This window comes from Stigmatopora argus, chromosome 22 (assembly GCF_051989625.1).
Source record: "Stigmatopora argus isolate UIUO_Sarg chromosome 22, RoL_Sarg_1.0, whole genome shotgun sequence".
Taxonomy (NCBI): Eukaryota; Metazoa; Chordata; class Actinopteri; order Syngnathiformes; family Syngnathidae; genus Stigmatopora; species Stigmatopora argus.
This window is the reverse complement of record NC_135408.1, coordinates 9393713-9418949: the sequence shown is the minus strand read 5'-3', so window position 1 is coordinate 9418949 and position 25237 is coordinate 9393713. Positions and strand designations below refer to the sequence as shown.

At 40.2% G+C, this 25237-nt stretch overlaps 1 protein-coding gene across 3 annotated transcripts in view; it reads right to left on the bottom strand.

Moving 5' to 3' along the window:
- Positions 1-25237, bottom strand: part of lhfpl7 (LHFPL tetraspan subfamily member 7) — a 37924-nt gene that overhangs the window by 2580 nt on the left and 10107 nt on the right. For all 3 annotated transcript variants that reach the window (XR_013298051.1, XM_077591836.1, XM_077591838.1), the window contains one exon: positions 24124-24262. Coding sequence is in view for 2 of the 3 variants with exons in the window: in XM_077591836.1 (XP_077447962.1) it covers positions 24124-24262 (139 nt within the window). In the remaining variant the exon portion in view is untranslated. The remainder of the gene's footprint in view (positions 1-24123; positions 24263-25237) is intronic.

The following is a 25237-nucleotide window of genomic DNA, read 5'->3' as shown; positions in this document are numbered from 1 at the left end:
GCATTATAAAAAAGAAAAAAAAATGAAGGAACCAGGGAACTGTTAACGCTTACAACTTGAGTCATGTTTCATGGCCCAAAGCACCCGAGCACGATTATCGACTCAGCTTCCAGGCATCATTGCCACTCTCAATCATCCGGAGCTCTCGCCGGCTTTCCGGTCAAAGTCAGGAGTCTTTCTTGATCGTTTGTATTTCAGTTATTACTTTTTAAAAACTATTATTTTACATCATTTTATTCATTCATGAAATAGCTATACCAATAATAATTGATAGCAGTAAATCCCTTGTATTAGGTCTCTATGAAGTTACGTTTTTTTTTTCAATTACCAAAAATAGCCACATCCTTATAAAGCGTTAACTAAATATAAATGCTAAACAAAAGTAACAAAAATGAGGTGCAAAACCTCAATTTTAAGTTTTTTTTTAATAAAAAAAAATCTCCCCTTATTTGTGCTGTTGTCCCCAGAGTTCAACTTTGTGAGAAACTCTTGTTTTATTAAATGACTGGTTGCCAGATTTCCTTTTTGTCAAATTACTTCATAAAATGGATTGATCACTCTGAGAAAGATTTAAATTCAAATGTGGGAACCTATAGCAGTTTGTCTACCAAATGCAATTGAGCATTTTAGTATTTAATATTTCTCTAGTGCAGGACAGCAAAGGAGGATTTGTTATTGCAGTCTTTTGTTCATCCACAGTAGAAATTCCAATTGATGGACGAGAGGAAAAGAAAAGGAGATATGAATGGGCAATCTCTTGAGAGGGGTTTGCTTGGCCAGCTTGACTGGAATGTGTCCCAATGGCCAAGTCCCCGAGCTCCCAAACCGGCTCAGAATAAAAAGTAGAATGTGCTTTCTCTGCAGGGCCCGGCCACTCAGAGTTCAATAAACGGCCCATTTTTCCAAATGTTCACAGAGGGTTGATGCAGAGGTGGCCGCATATCATTTCACCCAATGAATTTTTGAGGAAAAAATGGGCCCTGTGTGGCAATCTCAGGTCTCATAGTGGCTGTAAAAGTCATAGTTTCATCCCATTGGATGATCAGACTGTCAAAAAACAAACATGAGCGTACTTTGGATGCTCTTTACTCTGATTTATGTCAGATATGAGATATTAACTTTGAAAAAAATGTCTCTTTGGTCAACAGCACTGTTTTATAATTCTTTCTTAAAACACATTTCATTGCATCTGAATAGTACACACAATTACAATAACAGCAAAACCAAAACTCTTAAAAATCACTTAGTTTTCAGCGCTTAGGCACAACAAAAATAAGGATTCTGGTGCCAAAACGCCATTTTTTGGCAAAGGCAGACAATTAAATATTTTTTTAAAGTGACATTTTTTGGGTGTATTTCTGTAAATAAACATTTGTTGTTTGCATCTTTTCTCCTGCTTTCGCTCCACCAGACTGGACACAAAAAACGTTTGTCAGAAATAAGAAAAGTGATGTGATGCAAGGAGACTGAAGTTTTCATTACTCGTGCAAGGATTTGCAACCTTAAAGGAAAAGTAGACAACTCTCTACTATACAAATATCAAGAAGGATTGACACTCAATTACATTGTAACTGCCGCAGTAAGTGATTTCCCACAAGCCGCCAGCAAGACAGTTATGTGAAGGACTACGCGACAAACGGTCTCTTAAGAAACCTCTTCCAACAAAAGAGGAACACGTTGAGGGGTGGCAGGAATTTTGTCAGCCCTAATAAGGATCATGAGAGAACATGAAGCTAGCATTAAAGATAATGAGAGGAACTTGGGGAGGTTTGTATGACTACGATGATGTTGTCATTCCGGTTCAACACTGGGGTTTTCATTTATTTATTTTGTTTTATAGACTGTAATTAAGTCGCACTAGCTGAAGAATGCACAATGAAATCAATATATAAATCACCCTGAATTATAAATAGCATTAATTTTCAGATGTATCAGAAACCAAAATCATTCTAAATTAATGTAGTAGAGAACTACAGATAAAATAGGCACCTGTTAATGTATCATATTAACCGTTTTTTGGATAACTACTATAAATGAGCAAGATGCTGGGGGTATTGGCGAAAATAATAAAATATATATATATATATACATATATAAGTCGCACTCAGGTATAAACTATGAAAAAATAGCAATATATAGTAATCATTACAACCTCTCAAGTGAAAATATTGCAGCCAGTAATAATCATACTTTACTTTCCCAATCTATTGAGGTCAAATGTACATTACGACAGGGGTGCAACATCCACCTGCGCCAGATGTCACTCCCTATCACGTTTGACCACTAGGACCAAATTGGACAAGACAATCCTGGGCTTCTTCATTTTTCTAAAAATATACTTGTATATGAATGGACTCCCGAAAATGAAAATTTCAATCAAAAACACAGCGCGCTGCAGAACAGTCAGGCAGGCAGAGAGGCAGTCCAGCCTTCAACTAAACCAACTAAATTAACCTTGAATCTCGTTCTCGGTGGCAAAATGAAAAGCGGCTGCGCACGCTGGCCAAGCGGCTTCGCGGCACAGGGATGGAGATGGAATGAGTTTGCGGCGCAAGATGCGTGATAACCCGGCGACCATGCGTGACACTGAATCAATTTCATCATACACAGTAACCGCTTCTTTACAAAGAACCCAATACACACTCGGATCGTATTGCCCGTGTCAAGCCCTGAGACCATCAATAGAAACTCTGTCAATTCTCAAGTTCCATCCATCCTAAGACCATTCCACCCCCCTTCGCTGCCACCCTCCCACTTTAAATGGGTTGGAGGTCTACTTGTGACCAACTCATTTAAATTCAAGATTTGATATAGCGAGTTAATCTCAGCTAGGTGCTAATTTACAGCAGCTGCCAGGGGCAAGAAAGCGTAACGTGTACATATTTACACAAAACATATGTTAGTAGGTGATTAATCAATCAGCTTTTGGGGGCGATACGTGTGTTTCTGAGATAACAGAAATCAGAATGTGAAAGAAAAAAAACGGTATATTTACAAAATTGCAGTCGAAATCGGTCACATACGCAGAAAGTATGAACTCCCCAAATAACAACCGTATTAAAACAAAATAATCTTTTAAATGTACAGTACTACTACATCCTCATATTCCCAATGTCAGTCTTCAAATATGTTCTAAAATTCACAACACATAGTACTCCCTGTACCAATTTACTGAAATCCTATGCACTTGCCGAGTACTGGATTGGAACCAGCTGTTGAGCTTAATACCTCAGTTCCAAAATTCAACCTCGCTACTTTTACAGGGAGCCGATAAATCTTTCATAATCAGGTTTTCGCCAGTGACCTAGTTACGCGAGTTCATACTCAAAAATAAAAGAACAAATACATTTGAAATCCCGAGCTTTTGTACTCTTAGAAAATGACCTGATCAGGTGGAATTCACAAAAACATGATTGGATTGGGGACCAATCCAAAAAACTTCAATTACATTTTTTAAAAAAAAAAACTAGGAAACATTGTCATTGAAACGCTAGCCTCACAGATTTGACGACTAGGGAAAAAAAAGCACAGAACAGGTGCCATAGCTAAAGATCAGTGATCAGGCACGAGGCGTATTTCAATTTGTCTACAGGCGAACTGAGATGGAAAGGCATCATTTACTGGATATTTCTCGTTTATGTCCAGTGTAAAAACATGAAGCAGGAAGTATTGCGAAGACGTCAGACTGACCGAAACAAAAGGACGGAGGAAAGATTAAGGAACGACGACAGGGACGCTAACTGAAAGAGATGGTTCTCAAACTTCTGCAATCTAAATGTTAATCAGGTCCGATGGCATTTTGTTGTCCAAGGTATGGGCTCAAGGTGAAGAAAGTTTTCAAATTGCGAGCGGCAAAGCTCCAGGTGGTCGTCTGGGACCTGACGCCGCATGAGCGCTGACAGAAGGGACACCGCCCTAATGCGAGAGAGACGCTCTAGTCTGCACGCAGCTACGATAATTAAACTCGTTCAACCTTTGGGAAATTAGGCTAAGGACAATTGGAGAAGTACCTTCGTGACCCAGAATGGGACACTCAATTTGGTCAAGTACAACTCAAAGACAAAAAAAAAATTCAATCATCTATTTTGATAATATTTCAGTATGATACTTTAAAATGTGAGACTATTCTTTGATCTTTGATTCTTTAATGTATCTATTAATTTCAGTTTTTAATGATGAACTCTATGTTTGCCATTGACAAAGATAGATATCCTATCTATTTGAACATGAACGACGACCACGAATGGACAGTCCTGCAGTTTTAATTTACTTTTTAAAAGCCACAAGATGATACGTTTATCGTCAATGCTATGAAAGAGTTAAACACCAATTACAATTACTCAGCTGTCTCCATTTGGTTCGTGATCACATCCTGTCATTTCCTTCCTTTCAATAGAAAATACACCCAAGATATAGAGATCAACTAGACACGAATACATTTGATCCAGTTGAAACGTATTGAAATAATAATGACCAGCTCATAAAAATCCCTGTTATGTCAGAAGAGGGTCGGGTTGTCTACTAAATTTGACCACAGTGGATGGAGAAAAAAAAGAAGTTGACCTTGAGTTGTGTATACACCGTGTGGGAGGAGGTCAGGGGAAGAGTAGACGAGTAGACAAGGAGGAAATAAAATACAGAATGATAGGAGAGATTAGCAGAGCAATAAAAAAAAGGCCTCTGCTATCTTTAGGATGGAGACGGCTAAGCGCCGACTGGTCAATCACAGCTCGGTAATTGCTCTGTTTATCACAGAGTCCCTCAGACCTCAGACTGCCGACTAGAGTCGTGTGGACACAACGGGCGAGACAGTATTTGGGCAAGCAAATGTTTAGTCCAACAACTGTTATTATTATTTCCTCGGCTGAGGAGCAGAGCGTAACGCAGGAGCAGGAGACGGACTACAAACCTAAGGCCAAAGGAGACACACCCAACCAAAAACCGCAACAAAACATGACAACAGCTTGCGTATTAGAGTCTGAATCCAACGTCTCTATGTCAAAAACACTGTATTTTAAATTTCATTCAGAGATTATCAGGATAAAATAGGCTACATGCATTTATTGATATATATCCCAGATCTTGCGCTAAATCATCGATTTCTAGAAACTGGTTGAGTGTAAAAAAAAAGTGACAATAAATGCTCCCAGAACATGGCAAGGCACGTGATGGCCAATCTCCATCCCGGGAGCAGTCTAGCGATGATGACACATGAATCTTACACGCTGCATCCAATCTATCAACTTAATTACTTGCATTTCCATATCCTCATCTTTTTTAGACTGCAAATGAATTCAAAGCTCAGACAAATTGCTTGTCCTTGACTCCCTTATCCCTTATGAGGTAACCCACAGCGCACAAACGGTTCATGTCAATGCGCCACCTAACCAAACCTAATCTGGAGCTCAATCCATCTATCCCATATTGAACGAGCGCGAGAGATAGAGTGCTTTACATGCATGAATGGCAAAATAAATAATAGTACTACTTGAAAGAAAGTGGCAATTACATTGAAGTCATCAATCAGACGACCAGAGGAAAGATTCCGTGTTGAAGCAACGACGAAATAAAAACCCCAACCTTAGCGTGTTTGTTTGTATGTCAATGGCGGCTGGCCGTGTTTGACATTAAGTGAACTTGTCGTGCTGACAGCCTTTTGGCCCTGGGGCTAAGTCCTTAAAAGTAGACAGGTTCAGTCACCGTCTCTTGACTCAAGCAGGAATGTCAGCTGTGACCACTGACATTCGAGCTTCGTAAAGGTGATGAGCCAGCGTGTACGTCGACAAACAACAACTTGCAATGTACTACTATATAGTTGTTCATACAAAATAACATTAAACTTGCTGTTTGACACAGTATTAAATTGGTTAATGCTGTAAAGGTACATAATAACCAACCTTTGAAATAGAAAAGTCATTAACTACCAACATTATGACAATTAAAAAAACAATTTTGATAGGGTGGAAAATTGGACATTTGTTGAGTTGTCCCATATTGGGAGAAGATCAGGTTTTTACAATGTATTCATTTATTATTTTTAACTCAAAGGCTACAAAGCCACAACAAATTCAGGATCTTGGCAAAAATATGTTTTCGTTTACCTGATATGGTATTAATACATAACATTGAGTCATCGATTTGAAGAAAGATTAATGATTTACTATTCATCTCTGTACTTAATTCATATCTATTTTACATATCGGATACCATAGACATCTAATTCATTTGAACTGGCAAAGGGCAGTCCTTTTAATTAGACTGAATTGGACGTCTACTGGTGGCGAACTCATGGTTAATTTTCAATGGACCCTTTTTTCATACACTTATGTAATATCCATTAATCGGCCTCATACTGTGTCGTGATTGCTAATAGAGTTGTGTGTTTATTCCAAATTTGCATGGAAGGTTGGCATGGGATTTTCCTAAAGCTCTGGTAGGCTAACAAAGATTTAGTTCTCGGTCTCCAAAAGGTCAGGAACTCCCGCTGGGTCATTTGATCTGCAACTCAAGTTCATTACAAGAGAATACACGCCACAGGAGTTTGGCATGGATCAATTGGTAAGATCAAAACCGGCTTCTACGGGCCTTTACAGTTTCAAAGAGGGTTAGGGAGACATCTATTGATCCAAATTCTGCACAATGATTCCATTTGTCTTAGATTCCGGGTTGATATTCATGTGCTTGCCACTCTTGGGGGGCAGAAAATGTTCTTTTTGTCCTCGTTAGCCTGATGGCTGAGAATTACCGAGTTAACTGACACGCAAAGTCGGCACAGTTGGTGCAGCAAGCGTGCGGAGCGCCAGGTCACCACGCTGCTTCATACGATCTGTCCACTGTAAATTAAGGAGCCGCAAACAAGTCTACCTCGATTTTCTTCTAAGCAGACAAACGGCCTCCATCTCTCATTCCGATCGATGACGTGCTTTCAGACCTCGAAACCCAGGCTTAGGTGACCAAGTCGCAAAGATGACCCGGGTGGGGTAATAAAGACGACCACAGGGGAGCCAGGCGCTAATGTGCTGAAAGCACCTTTTGGGTTACCGCAGACTTCATTAAGGATAGCGGCACAAGCCAGCGCGGACTCATTTACGTAATGGCGGGCTTTCCAAGCTCGGTGTGTGTGTGTGGGTTTGAGCATGAGATAATGGAAACCAAACAAATTAGATATAATGGCAAACAAATCAACATAAAACCCTGGAAGAGAATAATCACTGCGTTAACTCATTTGGCTGCCATTGACTGACAAAATTAAAACTCTTTAAATGTGTTGGTCCCTATTACAGGTCCAATCCATGTTAACATGAGACGACAAAAATGTTCCTCTAAATAGCTGCTACGAGACCACCAGTTCCTTCGCGGCAATCTCCTTCTGAGAAACCTTAATTTGCTGATATTAATAAAGCCCTGAGGAGCAGCAACCAATGGCAGGAGCCAATGAGTGAATGAATTGCATTGTGGTAACGATCCCTGAATGTCTGGGGGAAAAACAATATGAAAATATGATTTTAAACATTGGGGGGCATCACATTTTGTGTATGTCTTCTAGCTATCTTTGTCAAGTGCCCACTGCGTAGAGCTTAATTGGTTCCTGGGTTAAATTAAACAGCAGTAAAGATAGTAAAAGCCAGTAGCGGCATAACCACGGATGCTGCAAGTGTAACCTTGAGTGTTTTCATTACGGACCAGAGAGACAACAAGCAATTTATGGATCAAAGCATTTCTATTTAGCCATTTTGTGAATTTCTATTTCAGCTTTACTGAAGGGCAGAGTATTCACTTATGCGCACTCCGAACGTGAATGCAAATGACCTTGTCATCTCCACGCAAACATGGAGAAATTAAATTACGCCTTCTCGTTGCTGCGCAAGTGTGGTTTTCTTCATTTTGTATGAACGCTGAGCCTTTTACACATCTTGAAAATGCCTGGATTTCAATTTACTGGAATAATTGGAGTACCTGACGATAATTTGTTCTTCCTCTGGCCAAATTGCACCTTTCCTCAAATTAGTATATGACTACAAGTCATGCAATCTATTTGAATCCACATGCACTCCACCTCAAATGGATTATTAAAGAAAGGAAAATTCAAAAATAACCTCGATTCGAATCAAAACTAGTGCATAGCCATTTGTCCATTAAGGGTTTGGTGCATTTTTGTAGTATGAGATACAATGAGTAACTCCAGTGTCGCAGATTGTGTGTTCGTGTATGTGTGTGTAAGATAGTAATATGCAAAACAAAAAAAAATGATTTGTCAGCGCATTTTATTATCGGCACCATAATCACATACTGCATGTATTGCACGTCCTGACAATATAACTAAAGGCCCACAACAGAGGCAAGAGGTCGGGAGGGGATTTCCAGCACTATGTGTCATTGGAGTGCTGAAACGGAGACCTCATTGGCCCTCGGGATGAGGTGCGAAGCCCGGGAACATTATGATGACGAGGTTTCTATGGGCCATAAATGTCCCACAGGCACATATTATGTCCGCTGATATAATAAGAAAGGCGACACCTTAGTAGGAGGTACTGCATCTTGATTGTGCGACTGCAGATTGAATGTCAACTTGAATATTTTCTTCTGTTCTTTGAGGAGCAAATTCGATTGGGAAAGCTACAAAAGGTGTTCACAATAAGCTTAAATTCATTTTTCCTATATTGTATCGTTGTGATTGTGACTGCTTTACCTTGTTTTACATCCCTCGAAAGTCGCTTATATATGATGAATGTTGTTGACTGTTTCTTATGTTTTGGAGCAGCAGCTTCTGTTTTTTTTCAATATTTATTTTAATGTTTTGCTGTTTTTTTGTATCGTGTATTGTGTTCATCTTTAAGTGTGGGTCAGATTAACTCACTGGCTGCTGGGCAGTGAAATAGTTAAATATCGTAAGCAACTGTTGTCAATGAGCTGCGGTTCTGAGGCAAATTAACAGCTGTAATTTTCACAACAACAGTGCTTCCAGAGAACCCAAGTTGTTTTGGCTGGTGTTTTTATGTCTCTTCCAGGACACATTTTGTTAGAGCCTAGAAAAATGAACATTGCGTGATATTACACAGCTCCCAAAAGAAATTTAAGCCAAGCTCAAACTATGGAATGGGCAAAATAAATTTGGTCTTTACAACGTGCCAGAAATGTGGATCTTTCAATCTTCAGAGTCATGAGAAGTGTTAGATGTTCAATCAATTTGGACTGGGAGGATTGGCAGTGTTCACCTTTGATTCAAAAGAATATCTCCGTTAAGTTTCTTGTTTTGTTTTTTTAAAGCCAATTTATGAAGAGTAGTTGAGGGTAAGCCACTCTGTTTACCAAATTTACAGCCTCTTATTATAGCTATTAGTACGCATGACCTGCTCTTCACATCCAATCGTTGGTAATGCGAGTTTAAATTGATGACGATGATGTGGTCTGACAATGAAGGCTTCTTTTCCATAATGGATCTTCAGAGAGTCTTTGATGAGCTTTTGACAGACAAAGACAAAACAACAAGCGTCTTCCATTCAAGAGAAGAAAACCAGCCAATTCCATAAACGACTCCACCAGCACATTGTCTCATTTTGGCCCTCTTCTTCCCGCAGCAACAAATTGTAACAAATGGAGCAGAAGTTGGAAGAATCCCGAAGCTTTGTGTCACGGAGGACAAAGCTTTGTCTGTCTGTCTGGCACACAGAGACTTCCAAAAAGGCTTGCAGCTTCTTCCACAGCGCACACCTCTTCTAGTTTTACTGCTCCAGAGCAACGGGGCTAGATGAGATCCCCGCACAGCTTAACATCTGGGCGCTTTGCCGCTGATGCCCTCATAAATAAAAGATAACTTCTGCCTGCTGCGCACAGTCGCACTCGTATAAATCATGTATATGGATTTTTCACTTGGCTTTCATTCCCTCTCTTGCCGTTTCAACCCCCCACTCTTTTATTTTGGAGCCCTTCTCTTATAATTCTCCATTGCTTTCTTCTGGACCACGTACAACTGTGACGTGAAGTCCACGAGATGGCGGTTCATTGGAAGCGTCCACGTTTTCTGAGTGGGCGCCACGGCTATGCTAACATGTTTTCCCGAGCAAGACAAATACAGATGGCGACCGCAGATCTACCTTATGCGAGATGTTTATTGAGAGTACGAGTTAAGTCGACAACTCTAGTTGTTCCAATGGTTACAAGGACAATCTAACGAAAGGTTTTGAAAGGTTTTTAAAATTAAAAACAAATAAATAAATATCGGTAAAATAGGTTAAGTGCAAAAGGCCACAAAATTAATCTTTGCTGTAAAAATATAGACCACATGATCCAAAATATGTTGTCCACATATGTGGACAAGCTCACAATTGTATTTCTACCAATTTTATGAATAAATACATTTATAAATCAATAAAAATGTTATATTTCTGTTTTCATTATTAATCAAGTCTGTATTTTTCTATAAAATGATGATAAACAATATTGTACACAATTAATCTGATTAAAATCAGTATTTCAATTTCATGTGTTTTAACTCATTGACTGCCACTGACAACAATTTAAAGTAGACTAGATATGAATGCTCATTTTTTTGATGCCATTCAATGAATAAAATGAGAGTTTGAAAATAAGAAGACAAGATCAAACATTAACTGATGTTTCATAGTCAATAAATGTTGCACTAAAACCACAAAATTACTTCTTCATTATCATTTTTTTTTTCTTAAGACAAATGACTTTCATTAAAAAATACTCAGGCCCAACAATCTTTGTGTCATTGACAACTTTCCGCTTCAAGATCTGTACTGGGACCAGTGAGTTTACAGCCTGGTGGCTAATGAACACTTAAATGCTGGGTTGATGGGTTTAATCCCAAAAGAGAGCAAGAACAAATCAACTTCAAACAAAAAGAAGGCCTAATTACGGCGAGAGGCTCCTCGGGCTGATGATAAAGGATAATTACATTTTTTATATTCCTCTCGCCACGGCCGAATACGTTTGCTCAGATGCGGCAATGTAACCTTTAATGAAGAGTTTGTGATGAATGAGACGCCTGGATTTTCCTTTCCGAATGATTACATATCTCTGTTTCCCTTCCTCACGCGCTCGGACGTACATGCAAACAAGCGTGAATGCGAGACTGTAAAAAAAAAAGTACGTCATCCCATTGAAAACCCTCATTACTCATATTATCAGATATGAGCACGAATATGGAATGTAATTAAAGAAAAAAAAATAGAAAGCAGTCTCGGCTCCATCCGTCTGTGGCACAATGACAAGAGTGTCAAAGCGTGTCCGTCTTTTAAGTGCGGGCCACAAAATGTAGCAAGAATGCAGAAATTGTCCGCCAAAATATGCAGTACGAGCAGATTAAAAGTCACTCTTGATTTCCTCACATCAATAGAAACACTTTTTTAGATATGTTGACACTTGACTCTCCCCGCGGAGTTAATATTTTTACAGATGATCTCAGCTTAAGGAAGCTATTAACTGGTATGTCCAATTTTGACAGCCAATGAAATGGCAAGGCAACCCCCCACTTGATCCCCAACTGTTTTTGTCAATTCCCGGGCCGATCTGGTCTTCAGGTCTGATCCCTGACACTTGACAAATGCGGAGGACCTTCTCAACCTGTTCAGCGACAGGTTGTCCAGCGACAGACGCTATTGGCTGGTTAATGCCGCCCCGCGATCCGATTAGGCCTTTCGGGGGTTACGTTTGCCGGGCAGGCGGAGATAGATGGGTATTATAAATGAAGCCGATGGGCAGGCAGGACATTTTTGAAAAGGTTAGGAAAGACATAAACACAGCTGGGCTCAAGGATGTCTGTGGCTAAATAGCCCAGTTCGCAAGGTCAGGCAAGTTGTGTGTCTGTGTGTGTGTTGGTTGAACACAAGGAGCATGCCAACAGGCTTCATCTTAGTCTGTGGGACATCCGCTTTTCCATGATAGATGAGCTCCTGTTTTTGACATTGAGAATTTTATGGGCAGTGGAAATTTCCACAAAGAATATCTTCATAAAAAAGGGAGTCATTCCAGTACTGTTTAGATGACAAGGAGTTGAAAAAAAATGCTAAACAATCACAAAGTCATTGGCTGCCATTGATGGGGACGGGCATCCAATCCGTTTAGAGTGGTTGGGAGTTTGCATATTGAAAGGCGGGTTATCTTACTGACAGCTGCTCAAAATATGATGATAAATATCCATTGTCGTTTATGGCGACCAATGAGCTGAATACTGTCAAGTTTGTCTAAAGATTGGGAAGATTCTTTCATTGGTGGGAATACCAATAATATTAAGATGTACAAGGATATGGTCTAAAGAAGAAAAAAAAACATTATCACTCAGTGCCAGCCCTCCCAGGTGAGATAGATTTGATGTTATGAGTTACATTAGAGGGAATTACTGCCTGTTTTGGGGTGCACACATTGAACTCTAAGCTAAATATCTGCCAACAAACTTTTCCAAAAACAGTCATTGAATTCCTTCTCTCTTTTTGTCTTTAATAAGCTTTTCTTTGTGGAAGGTTCCATTCAGAGCCCAGGAACCATTCTACCTTGTCCTGAAAAGGCTTCAATACAGCGCTTGCGATCAATGGCTGAGAACAGACCGACTGAGGTTTTCTTTGGATAACGCAATTAGCCACGGAACGTCCAAGGATTTGGCATTCACTTCTCGTGTGAGTGGCGGCGAGTCTCAGTCAGACTTTGGCTCCATACAAACCATCAGCCTATTAAAATGCAAAACCGCACCTTCTTCTACGGGCCGGGCCCGTCTTAAGAAGGCGCTTTCCTGAGCCTCGCTTTGTCCCGTAGCCACCAACGCGTGTAATTTTCATGCGGGAGAGGGACGGACGTAGGCTGGCTACAAATGGGTCTCTTTTTACTTGGACCATTATTGGATTTGGCCCCTATAGTGGGAATGGAAATGCGTTATTGTGGCCCAGTGGGAAAATGTCGTTTGGTTAGGGTATAATACGTGCTACTATTTTCACTATGGGTCTTCCGTCTAGAATATATTCCATATCATTTGACTTTGTTCTTCTAAATGTTGAAGAGAAGCGGGGAATATCGCAATGGCATTCCTCCAGTGACGGACAAAGATCGCTTTATTTGATTAAAATGGACTTACATAAAGGTACGCGGCTTTAAAGTGACCCATAAAGGATATTGAAGACCCCGTTGAGAGGGCAGCACATGGTTTGAATAAGAAAAAAAATGAAAAAAAGCATGTCTCACGTTTTTCATTCATCATTCATCATTTTATGAACATTGAGTGAGGTTATATGGAGAGGAATTTCCGCTTTGTCCTTGGACAAGAAGAGCAGTCACCAATTTTTGCATTCGAGTATTTCACGCTATCAATCCCAGTTGGAATTCAAGTGTGGTTGTAAATAATGATCACAAACACAATTTTCTTGCTTTTCTGACGGGATTTGATCTTAAGTTCAAATGGATTGGACGTCTATGAGTGATTAACTCATTAACGTCTATCATCATCAATGGAAATGAAATGGTTCATTTCTCAGATAAGCAAGATTTTTTTTTAAATTGAAAAAGTAGGATATTTTCAATTACATATCATATGTTTGATACCAGGAAACAGACTGTACAGTCTCACTTTGATAGTCGTTATATTTGATCATGAATCATCTTTCCGCTATCTTCTATCGAATTCATTTTGATCATTTCTGAAGTGATGAATTCCCATCAAGCGGCCTGTCGCCTCCAGGGTCTAAATTCACTTTCATGTTAATAGACACTCTCATTCTACTGAATTTAATGGGCTTTAATAATGCAAAAGGATTGCATACAATTCTGCTAAATTCCATTGTGCAAATCACAGCCTGAGGCTTTTTTAAGCATGCTTTCTTTTGATTGCACTTATAACCACAATGGCACTCTAGCTGCAAACGATCACCGGCATATTTTCCTTCCTAATTCATCTTTTGTTTCCTAATTACGAAAGGTGTGAGGCAGAGCCTTGTTTTCAAGGTCTCTCCATCTTGTTTCTCATTACTTCACATAAAAAAGTACATCCTCTCTTTACCATTTCTAATTTGTAATCCACTCCACAATGATTCAACACAAAAAAAAATACATAATTATGACTAAATCAATGAACATTTATTCATTCGCCGCCAACCCTCAAACAGATGCAACAATATATGATCGGGATAACCCTAAAAACAATCCAAAATACCCATCAAATTCTCAGTTGCGGGATGAACTGGCAACTTTGTTTTAAAATGAAACTGCAGTTAATCCTCTACTCAGGAGGCGCCTTTCTTCCAGATGGGAGGAAGCAGAAAGGTGCGACCTTCAATTACTGAGCACCATATTCCAATTAACCGTCATTAAGATGGCGTGTCACACTGAACAAATAGCAAAGACACAACTATGCAAACACACTTAGTTCACTAAAGAGCCACATTTGGACATCTATCATTGTCAATGGCCCGAACACACATACATGTACATACATGATTTTTCTCCTCATTCTTCCACTGTTATTTCAAACCAATTTGCCACTAATAGATGCCATTCCATAACCGACAATGTCATCAGCCAATTAATTAAGAACTAGCCTTGATTCCCTGCCGTGTGGCCATATCTTTGATTGCAACAATGAAAAAAGAAAAAAGTGAAGTTGCATGTGTGCGTGACAGACAAGCAGAGGCGTGTTGTCGTTGTTGATAAGAGCTTTTTGAAGGTGTAAATCTGCTGCTCTAGTGTCCTCACAACATCACTACAAGAGGACACGGGGGACCAACAGCTGCTTCCTCACTCGGTAGGATGTGTTATCAAGCCGTGAAGATGAGCAATAATGGGGACGGCAGCTGTGCTTCTTCCGTGGCGCACGTGGGAGGAAGGAGAATGAGTTGGCAGATGAACCAACTCACAAACGGAGGAGAGAGTAATGTGGTTTACTCAACAGGTCTCGCAGGTAACTCATATCAGGTCTCACATATAGAGGGTGTCCCAACTACATACCTGTCAACCTTTGCCGATAACTGCCCTTATAAATGATTATTGATTCCCCTTACAAACCCCCGAAAAACCTTACAAACAAGTCGTACAGTGTTTGTAAGGTTTTTTTGGGGGTCTGTAAGGGGAATCAATAATCATTTATAAGGGCAGTTATCGGCAGAGGTTGACAGGTATGCAACTATGGCGCCGTTTTTTTTTGGGCTCGCAGCAAATGATTAAAAAAATATCATTGAATATGGCCTGCACAAGAAGCTTCGATTCAACCTACATTATTTTTGCACTTTGTCGCTTCAACACCAGATGGGATAGTCACTTAAACAGAGCCTTATTAGCTTCAAGGTTAAAATAAATGTTGAAAACCGGATAGAATTTCAAGATTTAGTTTGACAAATTTTCCATTTTCTGCAATGTTTGGTTTCAGTAGTGTAAATAAAATGAGACGTATTTCGCAATATTTTTATGCCTTTGTAATATTTAGTTGCTTGTAACTCATTCATTTCCATTAACAGTTATAGGCATCAAATCCATTTAAACTTTAAAAATATTTTTTCATATAAACATCACATCTGTATTGGAAAAATCTGTGCAACACTATAATTTCGGTGAAAAATATATACATATATATCAATATTATTATTATTTAAGCCCAGTATCTGTACAAGTTTCAGTCATTATTTTCCCCCATTTTCAACGCTTTGAAATTTTCCTGTCAAGTGCAAGTGCGATTTTGAATATTTGGAGTTGACAGACCTCACCGAAAGTTGAGGAGGAATTAAAACTGAACTTTCGACAGAGAATCCCGAGAACGCAATTAGCCGTTTTCTTAAACTAACTACCTGTCAAACATGGTCTGGCAGGAGATGACGCTGAAGAGGGGAGGAAAGATAGAAAGGAAGACAAAGTGCTGTGGATAGGAATGATCTCATTTTCCGCCACAGCTCTCTTTTCCTTTAGACGAATACCGACCGCCATCAGTGCCCGCAGCGCAAGAGGAATGAATGAATCTGGCATAATTGTCCCCCTGCTTGACACATAATCGCAGGTTAAGGCCGAGGACGGGGGAGGAAGAGGGAGGAAGGGGAAGTGTTGGACTTGCAGTGATGGGGAGCCACATTAGCATTCAGGTCAGTTTAGGAAGCTCAAGTTTAAAAGAGGACGTGGTTAAAATGGGAACGGCGAGCTGATCGGAACCACGCAGGCCGGCAACTAACGATGTTACTAATGGAATTTTTGTTAGCAAGCGGGTCAGCCCTTTTCTATTGGCTCAAATATGGTTCATGACTCAATTCTGATGACCGAATCCCAAACAAACAAGTCCAACATTTTATACTTGATTCTCCACCTCGCACAACGCAATTAAGATGAGCGGAGCGATTCGTCCAATTGATTTATCATCTAGTGTGCTAAATGAAATTTTCCCACGTTGGGTAAGAAGCACAAAAAGTAGAAGTGGGGGTGGATGAAAAACTGCAGATGGGTCGACACTATTCCTCCATTTAGATAAATGAATGCTAGCCGTGTCCCTTTCATTTTTCTCAATTAAAGCGATCGCCATTTGGAAAGCGTCCCAGGTTCGCAATCATTAAAACCTTTTTTTACGCCGGAGAAGGCGAAAGATGGGAGAAAAAATGATATTCCAACATGTAGTTTAAATGCAGAAATGTAACAGATAAAGTAGACGATCAGTGTGTTTTATGTCTGTGTGTATAGTTTAATTATGTCTGCAGTTTTAATGTGGACCTTTTGGTGATAAAAACTAAAGCTATAACAATGCTAATTTGTCAGATTTGATTGGAACTGCTGTCATGGGAGCTGGAGGGATGAAAAATATGATAAATATAGTAGGCTTGGAGATTTTGAAATAGCCTCAAGCAAAACAGGTCGTGAACAAAGTCCTCTAAATATTTGGAAATATTGACCTTTTTTTGATCTTGATGTATTAGCGCACTAGGCAAGCGATGAGTAATTAATTTTTTAAGTGTGAGACAGCGGCTTGTAAATCTCTGAAGGTGACGCTTCCAAAGGAATGCCAATTCCAATCGACAAATATGGAAACACCATCACATCATCGCAATCACAACTGAAGGCAAAGTGGCGAGAAACACCTCTGGCCTATTTAACATTCATGCTTTTCTCTACCTGTGGGATTTACGTACTTTAGTCTAGCATACAAAATAGGCTTGGGTGATAAATCGATGTTATCGACTGGAGTTTTTTTTAACCACAGTAGATTAAAGAAAGAAAAGAAGAAAATCTGTTTTTGTTGCTAAATTAGAAATGTAGCAGTTAATCAACTGCTTATTCCATGACAATTTTTCTTACTTTGCTTCCTATTTTAGAGATAAAATATACAATACTTTTAAAATTTGATATGGACATTACAGTTAATTTCCTTTTGTTTCAAAAGCCGAAAAGGAAAGCGTTGGCTTCTTCAGTCTATATAAAAATCCCGAGAAATTCGTTGGACTGATTTATGTGTTCACTGCATCTCTTGCCATCATGCCGCCGTCCCTGGATGACTATATGTCTGCACACGGGCGTCCAGAATGTGAAAGGATTCTTAATAGATGGCTCACTCACTCCTCCCGCTTGCACAGACACACTAAACCGGCCACCCAACAGGTTTGATTAATTTGGCACGTAATGCGCGAGAGCGGAGCTATCACCGGCACCCAGATGTTCTGCAGTTCTTTTGTCGGCAACCCCCACTCCAAAGTGCCACTTGCATTTCCTCCACTCGTCTATACCGGAGTACAGTTGACTTTTTTGGGACTATTTCCAACCCTGCTCTTTTACGTTCACAGATACGAATGTAGAAGTCAATATTCTTAATAACTAAAAGGGGAAAAATGATAAGGGGTGGGCTCAGTCTGCACCCTGACCATCTGTAGAGGGTTCTTCTGTTTTTTTTTAGCAATATGACTTTGCAGTTAATCTGCAAAAGACTTCTTATCATTTGGCTACATGACAGCACTCATTAAGACGCTCCGCATAGAGACTTTGATAAAAGAAGCATCTCTGCCAACATTTTGTTGGCCTAAACGTATTGCAGGCGCGCACACTTATGATGAAACGGTAAAGCCAAGCAAGTTGTTTGTGCAGAAGTGCTTTAGACTGTAATCTGCTCAACAGATGCATATTAGGTGCGAAAAAGACACTTTTAGCTTTATTTCCACGTCAATGACAGTGAAGCATGATCACTCAATAGTGGACAGCCCTAATTCGTTGCTCGTACCCATTCAAGTGAATTGTAAACTCCAAAATGATTTACTCCCCGTGGCCATAAATCATGGTGCGAGCGTGTCGGCTATGTTGAAAAACAAGCCTATAAAGCGGGGAGGTTAATATCCCACCCCTGAGGGGACGTTAATTGCAAGGGATGTCTCTAATAGAGTCGCACGGCAGCAATTAAAGAAGACAGTGACACAACAGAGATTTTTAGAGACAATCACTCACGCAAAGCTGGCCTTATTCGCGAGCAGAGGCAGTCCTAGCTAATTTGACGCACTGGGCAACCCACCCCAATCTACAAATCCAATATATTATTCAAGTTACTTATGTTTAACAAATACACCCTTAAAACAATTGTTACAGTAAGAAAAATATTTTACCGTGCGGTATTAGACTGGATGGAGTGACACTATTGACACTAGGGTGAAGCAATGACGTGGAAATGGGAGATAATAGTCTAGACAACTGGTAATTGGAAATAAATGTTTTTAATGGAAGGCTGTCATACGCCCCCACATAGATTGCGCCCTAGGTGGTCGCCTTCCTTGGCTATAGCAAAAACCGACTCAGCTCGTGAGACGAGGAGATTAATGGCGCTTCCCTTCTAGAGAGCGTTTTCATTGTCGTTGAGACGTCAACGTACGCTCGAGCGACGTCGGAGAAAAAGCGCTGGAACACGCTTGGACAAAGATTAGAATTCGGCGCGCCGCAGAGAAAACAATCATCCCATTTTCGGCCGAGGATGACAATTTTCTTCAGTTGTGGGCCCTCCACTCTGGCAAAGGACAGCGGGCATGTTTCAATTGGAGAAAATTATGCACGAGGAGGGGGCGGGATGGAAGATGAAGCCACGGCAGAGGTCACAAGAGAGGTGAACAAAAGAAATACTTGAAAGACAAAGGACGAGATGAGAACATATTGTTGAGATAAGAAGAGGAGCGTGAATGATTCTCTTGTTACACTCAGTTTGGTGGTAAATAAGCAGACATCAGGTAGATAATTGGATGCTTTGGAAAGCTCTTCTTTCTTCTGATGTTTTCCTTTTCTTATGCATTTTCTGGTGGAAAACTGGTCGCCAGTGAGTGGAGGCCTGCTGTGGTAACAAGCAACAATGATGATGTTCAGCTCCCCTGACAGACAAATCACCCCTTTCTTCTCAACGATTCCATTTTGGTTTCAGTGAGGCCGTGCGATCCGCTCAGACTTTTTTTTGTGTTTTGACAGGCTGTAATTCTGTTTTTTGGCAAGATAACGTCGACGTGTCGCGCTCCACTTTTTAATGATTCGCACCGCATTACATTTGGATTTTTTTTAGTACCGCCTACAAGATAAAAGGTGCGGTCATTGACGTTTTGTGAGGGTCATTGACTTTCTAGCCTCTGCAATGTTGTACATATAAATGTCGCCGTAAGGATTAGACATATATTTGTTCCGAGAGTTTTAGTTTATAGGAGATACAAGATTGAAACTCGATTGGCATAGAAGGAATTTTCAGAAAAGCCCACCTATGGTGATGACACCATAGAATTTATCCTAAACAAATGGTAGAAGAGATGAAAGAAACCATCAGGGTGAGCAGGGTTCCATGATTGTTCTCTGCATTATGTCATCCGATCTTTGAGGCGACGGACATGTCGGGACAGCGTTAGGAGGCTCGCGAGGAAGCTCTCGTTCGGCTCTCCATCTTGTGCTAGTTCTCTTTTGTTGTGACAATAAATGGCAACCTTGAAAGACGACATCCACCCACACAGCGTCAATGTCAACCGGGAGAGTAGAAGATAGCATGAGTAAACATGTCGTAGAAAAATACGTCGGGATTACGCCGGCAAGAAGGGAACATCTATGGAATTGCACTGATGTAATAAGATCAAGAGGAATGTCATGGACAAAGTGCAGTTTTCAATGAGATGAAACCAAGTTTATACATTAAGCATGTGTGTGTGTGTTTGTGTGTAGAAGAGGGTTGTTTTGGAAAAATAAGGGATTCTGGTCCTGATGTAAAGTGGGTGGGTGGAGGAGTAGCTGCCAAAGTGCGTGTTTGTGCATGTCTGAGGGGAGATACTCTGAGCTACGCTTCTTTTTGAGAGACATGATAAAAGTGTCAGAGAGTGATGATATTTCATCTTCTCAAGTGATGCACTGGTGGAAAAAATGGATTTGGTTTAGGCCTGGGCGATATAGCCATTTGATGAATTGAGTTGGCGTGTAAATTCGTTTATTTCGGTTTTTTTTACTTTCTTTACTTCAAGAAAACATTGGCAATGTTCAGCCACAACATTAAAATGTATAACTTGGGCAGCGAATCTGGATCAAGAACACGTATGACAGCCCTAAATCCTGGCATGGTAAGAAAAACAAGCTCATCAGCACATGCACTGAGTAGAGGATCAATCACGGCATAAAGAAGAGGAAAAAAAAAAAAGCAGAGTGCACATAAACATGCTTCATGCACGTACGCACATTTGTTAAAGTGTGAGTACGTTTATGGCCGAGGGCCCAGGCTGGAGAACTAAAGCAGGTGCAATCCCGCAACGGCAGTCACAACAATGACTCATGCCGGCTGCTCTTTTCATCTAACAGGCGCTAGGGGGAATTTCTGGACAGACACACGCCCACGCAGAGCTGCTGTATTGTATGCCATGTACACACTCACAGGCCAAAAAGATAAGGCAAAGCTGCAAAAGTCAATAATAGTAAGTTATGATTTCTGAACATGACATGAAGAGGAAGTTGCAAACATGTAGAGTGGTTAGCAGAAAGCTAAGCTTCACTATAAGAGCATAAGTGCATAAGCTTGCTAAGAAATCCAGACACAACAATGCAATAAATCCATCAGATTTTTTTTTTTGCGATCAGATAAACGGATGTCAAAATGGCAATGAGTTGAGAAAAATGATGTACTTTAAGTTTTGAAAAGTTGAAGAAGGTACAGTGTGTTCATATTTGAGCAAACAGGCTGTACTATGGTTTGGTGAGGGGAATGATTGACAGCTGGCGTGGTACCACGCGGGCTGAGATAACGCAGAAGGTGCTTTGATCAAAGAGACTTCCTATTTTCATCGCCGCGCTTTGGAGGACATCTGCATGGAGCAGCTTTGCTCGAGGGAGCGCTGACGCAGCAGGCCAACCGGGCTTCCTCGGCGGGTCGTCGCAAAAACATGTTCCCTCCCGAGCTGTCTGAATTAAAGTCAACGCGCAAAATAACTCGCCCCGACGGGAATCGAGATGAGACGACGCGCTTGCGTAATGTGCAAATGACAAATGATTCGAGTACGAGATGAAAAAAAGTTGAATCTAATCTAATCCAAGTTGGGTTTGCTGGGGAATTGCGTTCCGATCTGTTGTAATAACAATAAAATGTGCTTTTAAACTTCCAAAAACCAATCATGAGTTTTTTTGGGGGGGTCGAGCGCCATTACACTTTTATGCATTTTTCCAAATAAAACAAATAGAACAAGCTGGTGCGGATTTAGAAGCAGCGGCACAAACTAACTAAAAAAAATAATTACAAAAAATACAAGCAATGTAGTTCATATTTCGTTCAAAGGCTGAAAAAAAATAGCGCTGCCGGCATAATTTCTTTTAAGTGGAGACCCGTGAAACTCCCAAAGAACCATTTTGACTCTCAAATATTTTCTTTGAACTCGAAAAGGACGATAAGAAGAAATAAACAGGCCGAAAAGGCTTTGAGTGGTGAAATGCCCGCGTGAGAATAATTGTTATTGCGAGTTATTGCCTTGACGGCGGTAGACGTCCAACCCATTTGAAGCGGGACCGCGGAATGAGAAGGAACATGGCGGCTACTCTCAAACGGATTGGACGTGTACTGAGCGATAAATGATGACTGGACGCGTATTGATTTCAAAATGGAGTTTTCGAGCAAACCGCATCGTTGGCACGTTGATGACTCACGATGGTTTGCGGAAAAAACGCTCCACCTGAATTGGAAGCGACCAATGCAATGCTTGCTTCCTGACCACTAAAAAGAGAAAGCCTATGAAATATACATGAAAGGAGAAAAGCTCCCGCTTTAGCACACGGCGCCGTCCAGCCGTCCTGCCTCCCACCCCCAGGGCATCAAACATTGATGGAGCCCAACAGCATTTGAACAACCGGCGAGGAGCGTCTTTCTAAACAAACAGGGGGGCTGGGGAGGGGGTCTCATAGTAAGTTCACCTTTTTTTGGCCCAGACCGCTTGCATTCATACTGTTTTCATCTATTGTCCATGTTAGGATCTTTTTGCATTGGCGTGATGAGATTTCATGACTTAATTTGGGGTGTTTTTATTGGCAGAGGCGTAAAAAGAGTAATCCGAGTTTTTTTTTTTGACAAAAAAGAAATCTAGAAGCACAAAATATTATTGAATAACTAAGCTGCAAGGAAATAGATTTTGAAGAGTTGATGTTGTTAGTTTGTGTTTGACAATACAAATAGGAAGACAAAAAATCCTTTAACCGTGTTTTTTTTTGGAAGCAAGACTATTTGGGGTGTTTTAAAAAAAATCAAAGACCTGGTGTCCAAGATATCCAAGACATCTTATTTTTGTTTATGTGGACCACAATGTTAACAAGTGTGATCCACATGGGCAAAAATACGACTTTATTGATGCTAGTCATAATTCTTAAATAAATTGTCAATAATTCTCAAAATCTAGAATTGATAAGATGATAAACAAAATTAAAAACAGATTTTTGCATCCCCTTGACAACGATAGATGTCCAATTCTGGCTGTAGTGGCTGATGTTCATTCGTAACTTCCAGTCAAAAAGGATTGGACGTCTAACGCCGTCAATGGCAGTGAAACAGATGAAGGAATTTTCCTTTTTACATTAGCATCTGTCTTCCTCTTGGCTGGAAATTGAACCAGGCACCTGCTGGTTGCTTAATAGCATTTCTCCTTCACTTGTGTATTTAGTTGGACTATATTGCTGTTTCATTATCAAATTTATTTGTGCGTGTGATCAAGTTTTTTAGCGCTTTTCACCGCGGGATGCAGCATATTGAAACATTTACTTGTGTAGATGGGGAAATGAGAAATTTCCTTCATTTTTTAGCCATTATATTATGGCTAAACTAATAGATCTTTAACGTGCTCCTGCAGTGATTCCTAACCGGTTTAGTACATAAACAGACAAAAGCAAGTAAAAATGCAGTGTATGTTCATTTTAAGAATGAATGCTTGTTCATTATCCCCACAAAAGGTACACAAATGAAGTTTGGAACATCCTTTTACGGTCATTTTTCTTTGTAAAACAATCAAATAAATCCATAAAAGTGGGGAAAAAACATTTTTGCATTTTTTTACTTCTCTAATTTCCTAATGCACTTTGTCACTAATATTGTATTTAACTTACCTGTTTATATGGCATTATTAGTCTTGTGAGACACGATCGCCTTAAAAAGCACTTCTAGGTATTAAAGTAAATCACATGTGTCAAAGTGGCGGCCCAGGGGCCAAATCTGGTCCGCCGCATCATTTTGTGTGGCCCGGGAAAGTAAATCATGAGTGCCGACTTTCTATTCTAGGATCAAATTAAAATGAAGAGTATAGATGTATATATTAAATTTCCTGATTTTCCCCCTTTTAAATCAATAATTGTAATTTTTAAATAATTTTTTCTGTGTTTTTAGTTCAAAAATCATTTTGTAAAATCTAAAAATATATTTAAAAAAAGCTAAAATAAACATTGTTTTAGATCTATAGAAAACTGAATTTTCAGGGCTTTTAATCCAGTTCTTTTAATCCATTTATTTAAAAAAATCTAAATATAAAATGGTCCGGCCCACGTGAAATCAAGTTGACGTTGAAGCGGCCCGCGAATCAACCCGAGTCGGACACCCTTGAAGTAAACTAATCTGATCATCGCTCAAAGAACGAACGAGAAGAATTATTTCAGGGTCAACGTGGCGTTTATGAAACGTGCACTCGTGTGTCTTCTGACCTGCCGCCATCTGCATATATCCGGCGAGGGTGCACATCCTCCTCTCGCATCCTCCACTGGGCAGGAAGACGGTGATGATGGCCAACAAGGAGCTGGCAGCCAACAGCGCGCAGCCTCCCGAGCACAACACGGCGCTGGTCTGAAAAAACAAACATATTCAAAGCCAATCCAATTACGTGAGAAAGAAAAAAAACGGGCATGTTTTTGCTCGGGAGCCTGTTGTGAGATGCGGCGAGGTAATAGCGGTTTTGTCTTGAAAGCGGCACTCAATGGTCAAACAACGGCGTGCGGCTCCTAGTCATTATACCCACGCTTAATCATATGCTTGTGGCAAGCAAAAGAAAGAAAACAAAGTGAAGAAATACTGTCAGTTTTGGGGTCGATATCATTGGCGAATTACAGATCACTTCCTGTTCATTTTAGGGAATATACAGGTCATTTTCTGTTGATTATGAATGAGTACTATCATGATAATGCAGTGGCGGGCCGTCAGGGGCTTCAAGGCCTTCTCTGCTGGCCTAAGAAATATCTGAATCATATTATATTTTGTCCATCAATACTTATTAAATAATTCCAAATTGTCTGTTAGCTTCCTTTCATTGCTTTCCCCCTGGTTGCACTGCTTCCAGATGTGTGTTTTCATATTGAAGCATTTAACAAATCACATTTCAGCCATTATTTGTTGCCAAGGTCATAAATCTGCCTCAGGCCTTCACAATCAGTTCTGCAGGCTTTGCTGCATTAAACAAGCGTCGATAAGACTGTTGCTTTAACCAATCAGATTTCGAGTTGGCAACACAACAATGCCTTGTTGCAGGCGGAGGGATTCGTCATTGCCTTCTCACAGGCGTAGGGATCATCGCTTTCACCAACTATGATTTGCTAGTGATTAGCCAGAGCTACCAATCTGTATCTGGAGCTAGCTGCACAAGTAAATGTATTGTTGTGTTGATTTAAAGCCATTTTCAAGACGGACTATGCCAGAAATACGACAGGACAGGCTCGACTTTCATCATTAGCTTCGCTGGCGATAGAAAAGAAGGAAGAAAGAAAGGAGGATGGATATTGTGTACAGTTAAAAAGGATTTTTGGTGAGTAAAATATGGCTATATTC